Genomic DNA, 5305 nt, shown 5'->3' on the forward strand with positions numbered 1-5305 from the left:
TGTGAGTATGATCCTATAAATATAAACACTGTTAAAGATCCTGAATCTGAGGGGAGGAATATTACACTGCATGTTACAAAATGATAACCACACACACATACTGGTTAAAACAGTCGGGGTTTTGGGCTGTATATTTACTGTACAATGACAGGGAGAATGCTGCAGACTGGAAGCAGGATTTTTAGGAAGGGAAGTTCTTTGCTAGAAATAAGAAGTATGTGCATGAGTTCCAAAGTGCACGGACCTGCAGTTTAACTTTACTGAAATCACACCGTGCATCATTGGGAATGACCTCATTCTTTGCTCACTGAGAAAGCAGAAAATGGCTCCACACTCTTCCCTTCCCTGCCGAGCACAAATTCTAAATACAATTTCAGGTTATCAAATGCTAAACTAAGGAACGGTTTTAAACGTTTAAAACTAGACAGATTGATTTTTGTGTCAGTAGCAGTAGCACAGATAGTTCCCTATTACAGCCACATTCAAGAAAAGAGGGAATTGTACCTCCATTTCTCTGTTGAAACCGACTAGTTCAATATTAGAGTCCTCATTTTTCTGTATAATTAAGCTTTTGTTCAACGGTGAAAACACTAGAAACTGATTGCTTGAAAATGAGCTGCATGACCTTTGTCCCCGTTTCTCACCCCTGACCTTTGATTTGAAGCCCCTGCATAACAATTTATTCTATTTTTAGAAACAGAATGCTAAAAAGTCCATACATTTTAAACATTATTATTCTCCCATGTGAAACACATCAGGGTTGTGTTTTTCTGTCTTTTTTTTCAGCCTCTCCACATCAAACCAGAGTAGCATGTTTGCTTTTTTTTTTTTATTGGAAACACCCACTGTGCAATTACAGAACATGAACACTTGTCTCTGGGGTGAAAAAAACAGCTTTTTTTTCCTTTTAATGTACTGGGTATGCTGAAGGACATTAAAGTGAACTTAGGAAAGAAATAAAAGAGTCATCTACATTGCATGCACTTTAAAATGTATCTGTCTTTTCCTACAGAGAGAAAGAAAGGAAAAAAAATGTCTTGTGCCTGTGTGCATACTGCTGATAATGGATACTTGTTTTTCTCCTGAAGCATCCCCGTACCACCTACCACTGGTGACTGTGTTCGCATGGATGACGTGCTGTTTGGATATTACCTTTCAGAGTGTCCTTTCATAAACTGAGCCTGTGGTTAAAAATAGCAAACAGCAAGTTCCTCCCTAGTTTCTTGCTTTCATCTGGGCATCCATTTTATACATGTAACACTATGCTTTGCAATTTGCTTTCAGTTTTTGGATATATTGTTTTCTCTGGTGGAAGGGCCCTTTTTCCATGGGGGAAAGTCTCCCATGGATATCACTGCCAGCATGCAGTACCGGAGCGATTACAAGTGCATGACACAAAAGCTTTAGGTGAAAGCATTTCCCTACTGTGACCCCCCCCCTCCTTGTGAACGACGCAAAAATACAGGCGACGACTCCGCGGCGACGACAGGACGGGCAAGGGGCGGCCGCCCCTCGCCCCCCGGCCGCGGAAAACATGGCTGGCGGCCTTCAGCACCACGGACAGCGCCGCGCCGCGCCTCGCCACGCCGGCCGCAGGAGAGGCCGCAGCCCCGGCCCCGCACCGACCCCGCAGCTCCGGCCGCCGCCGCGCAGCTCCGGCCCAACACACGCCGACCCCGCCGCCCTCCCTGCCCAGGGAAAGATGTCTCCTTGGGAAGCTATCCCCCACCCACAGCGCTCCGCGATGGCAACGCCTGCCGCGGGCTGTAAGTTGCGATTGGAATAGAAGGCTTACTGGGAACTGGAGCAAAAGGAGAAGACACCCGCTTGGGGTTTAAAAACTCATTTCTGCGCCTGAGGATGCGATTGGAAACAGCTGGCAATAGCTGAGGCTGCAGCCCTGCAGGCCTAGGAGGGAGAGGGTTTGGTGCATCCTCCTTCATTTACTTATCACTATTTTTCCTCTTCTCAAGTTTTAAATACGTGCCAGCTAACACATTTTCAGATTAAAAGAAGGCTGGATAGAACTGAGACACCAGCACCCGCCTGTCACAGGATGTATTTCAGAGCACAGTGGGAGACAGCTATTTTTGTCATACACACTCAGGCAGATTTTCTACTACAGCTGCATTTTTTGCAACTACTTATATGGAGCAAACATCAGCCCTAATCACTACTTGTGCCATTACATGCACGATTTGTTTCAGTACAGCAGAGGAAACTTGGCTTCCTGCTGTATTAATAATTAAGGTCATAATTTAATTCAATATTAATTCTTACTACTCTATACCAAGGGGAAAACCCATCACTGTTCATAGGATGATGCCTGGGATGCATATCTTACAAATAGTTTCCTGAACGAGCTCATCAGGGTTGTCTCCTCTTAAGCTTTAAGGTTGTTTTCAGTGTGTTTTAAAAAAACCACAAATGACTTGCAGTTTTGTAGAGCACAGCACACGGGTATCGATGCAAGAGTAAACATGCACTACTGCATTTCAGTACAATAGGATATACCTAGCTACCAAGGAAACTACACACAGCTGCATTTAAATGAATGACAACCAAATTTAACTGTAATTATTGCTTCAGCATCTGGCGACTTGCTCGCGACAGGACGTTTTTCAGCACCTGCAATTACTCATATTGTTTCTACTCAAGATGTGATATTGCAAACCAGGCTACTAGATGGGGAGAAACTCCCCAGCCCCGTACATGGCCTGTTTACAAACCACAGCAAGTTCAGTTATGTAAGGAAGGAGCACCAAGTCTGCAAACACAATGGACGAGTGCACGGCTATTGTGTCCCATCGCTGTAAGAATATAACACGTAATCAACTCAACTGCTAAAAACCGGTGAGAGAGAAACAAGTAAATGAATCAAATACCTTACTACGTGTATCAGATTAAAACGGGCAATTCCCTCGTGATAAAGCAAAAACCCCCACGTTACAAAACACTGAAATGAACCTCGAGGTTTTAGATTTATTTAGCTACGCCGATGTCGTATTTAGTCACGGCTCGAGCGAGATATTTACGTGCATTTCTGCTGTTTGCTTATTGCTAGGTTAATTTAGTCGCTGTTGATCTGACCCGCTGCATGCTTCGCTGCAGCCTCAGCCCAACACTCCGGCATGCAGCCACCACCCGGTATCCAGCCGGCGGGCGCGAAGAAGCGCCCGAACCGACTCCGCCGCCTCTCCCCCGCGGGCGTGAGACCAGACCAGGCGTTTCGGAGGCACTTCTGCACTTTTATTTGTTCTTCCTCGCCCCGCGTCCCGCCGGCAGCGGTAACTCCGCGTCAGAGCCGGCCGCGAGCGTTACCCGGCGAGCCCCCTCCCCCCGCACGGGCCGTCTCCGCGCAGCCCCGCGGGGCGGCCGCCGGCGGGGCCGGGCAGCGGCCGGGCGCGACCCCGCGCTCCCCGCGGCGCGGCAGGGAGACATTCGAAATGGCGGCCCCGCCACGGCGCAGCGTTTCAGCCCCCCGCACCGCGCACACGCCGCCGCGCGCGACGCCCCGCGCCCCCTCCCACCGAGCGGTCGGACCCCGCGCCCTGCGGGGCGCACCGCCGCCGCATCCTCCCCGCTCCTCGGCCGCCCTCAGGCCGGGTCCCGGCGCCGCCGTCCGCGCACTTTGCTGCCGGCCTTGCCTTCCGCCGCGCCGGTCGGTCCCGGCCCGCGGCGCCCGGCCGGGCGCTCCCCGCCAATCCGGCGGCGGCAGGGCGCGGGCCGCCCCCTGGCGTCGGGCTGCCGCAGCGGCCCCGCGGCCGCCGCCCGCCCGTTACCTCGCCCCCGGGCGGCGGTGCCGGCGGCTCCCGGCCCCGCACCCCGCTCGGCGCCGGGGACAGGCTCCGTCCCTTCGCCCGTCCCTCCGCTACGGCTGCCGTCGTCGTCCGTGTTTGACGTGCGGCCGCTGCCCGCCGCACCCTTCCCCGCCCCCCGCCCTCGAGGGGGAGCCGCGGCTCAGGTGCTGACAGCGGCTCCCCTCGAAGGCAGCGGCGGAGGAGGGGGCGCGGAGCGGCGGCCGAGGGAAAAAAAGGTGCGAACCCGGAAGTACACCCGCCACGCCGCCGCCCGCAGCGCAGGGAAACACCCGCGCCCGAGCACAACAATGCGGGGCCGCTTCGCCTCCGCTCCGCCCCAGCGCAACTTTTCGCTCCGGCCTCGGAAAGAAACCCGCCCGCCCGCTCCCTCCCCACAGCCGCGGCGGGACACGGGCCCGCGCACGCCCCGGCAGGTGCGGCGCCGGCGGCGGGGCGAGACCCGCGGCGGAGGAGAGGTGAAGGGAGCTCGCTTACCTCCCGCGCGCCATGGTGGCCGGGCTAAGCGGGGCTGCGCCGGCGGCTGCCTTCCTGAGCCCGCCGGGAGGATGGAACGGAGGAGGTGGAGAGAGGCGAGCCGCAGCGGCAGGAGGGCTCGGGCGGTCGCTCACGCCGAGGAACGCTCGAGGGCAGCGCGACCCAGCGGGCGGGGAGGGGCGGGGCCGCCGCCCGCCCGACCCCCGGGAGCCGCCTTCCCGCGCTCAGTCCCCTCAGCACCGTCCGCCCGACCCCCGGGAGCCGCCTTCCCGCGCTCAGCCCGACCCCCGGGAGCCGCCTTCGCGCGCTCAGCCCCCTCAGCGCAGCCCCCTCAGCGCCGCCCGACCCCCGGGAGCCGCCTGCCCACGCTTAGCCCCCTCAGAGCCGCCCGCACGATCCCCGGGAGCCTCCTGCCCACGCTTAGCCCCCTCAGCGCCGCCCGCCCGCCGGCAACCCCCTCAGGGCAGCCCCCTCAGCGCCGCCCACCCTCCCGGCGCCGCCTTCACCCGTCTGGGCTTTGTCTTTCGCCGACGCCCCTCCTGCCGTGCCGGTAGAGCGCGGGCCCGGGCCGCGCAGCAGCCCGTGGACCCCGGTGCGCAAGGGTACGAAGGCCGCTTCCTTTGGGTGCCAGCCTGGAGGGCCCCGCTCACTTCATCCAGCCACCGGGCCCCATCCCTGGTGTTCGAAGGAGCCTGTTGGTCTCGTACTGTGTATGGTGGTGGTTGCACTTGGCTCCAGCGCCCCGAGGACCAGCCTCATCCTGTGTAGCATGTCCAGTCCAGATCTGGTGCTGGCAGGTGAGCTTTCACTCTCATGTGGAGGATCTCACACTGTTTAACACCAGCTTAACCTGCTGTGGCTGTGACCTGCTGGTGGTGGGTCTCACGATGTGCTGGCCACATCCCCAAACCAGGCAGGCTTATAGTTGTACAGACAGCTTGTCCAGAGCTTGCTCATTCCATCTTGCACCACGATCCTGTTCCTTTCCCAGCATGTGAGACTTTATTAAT

General features: G+C 56.8%; 1 protein-coding gene across 1 annotated transcript; it reads left to right on the forward strand.

Annotated features, from left to right (window-relative positions):
* The first annotated feature begins 3097 nt into the window (after positions 1 to 3097).
* On the forward strand, positions 3098 to 4849 carry LOC133629497 (basic proline-rich protein-like). Its single transcript, XM_062020154.1, has one exon. It carries the CDS (start codon positions 3098 to 3100, stop codon positions 4847 to 4849), a length of 1752 nt encoding a protein of 583 aa, XP_061876138.1.
* The last annotated feature ends 456 nt before the right edge of the window (positions 4850 to 5305 follow it).

This window comes from Colius striatus, unplaced genomic scaffold (assembly GCF_028858725.1).
Source record: "Colius striatus isolate bColStr4 unplaced genomic scaffold, bColStr4.1.hap1 scaffold_48, whole genome shotgun sequence".
In the NCBI taxonomy this organism is placed as follows: Eukaryota; Metazoa; Chordata; class Aves; order Coliiformes; family Coliidae; genus Colius; species Colius striatus.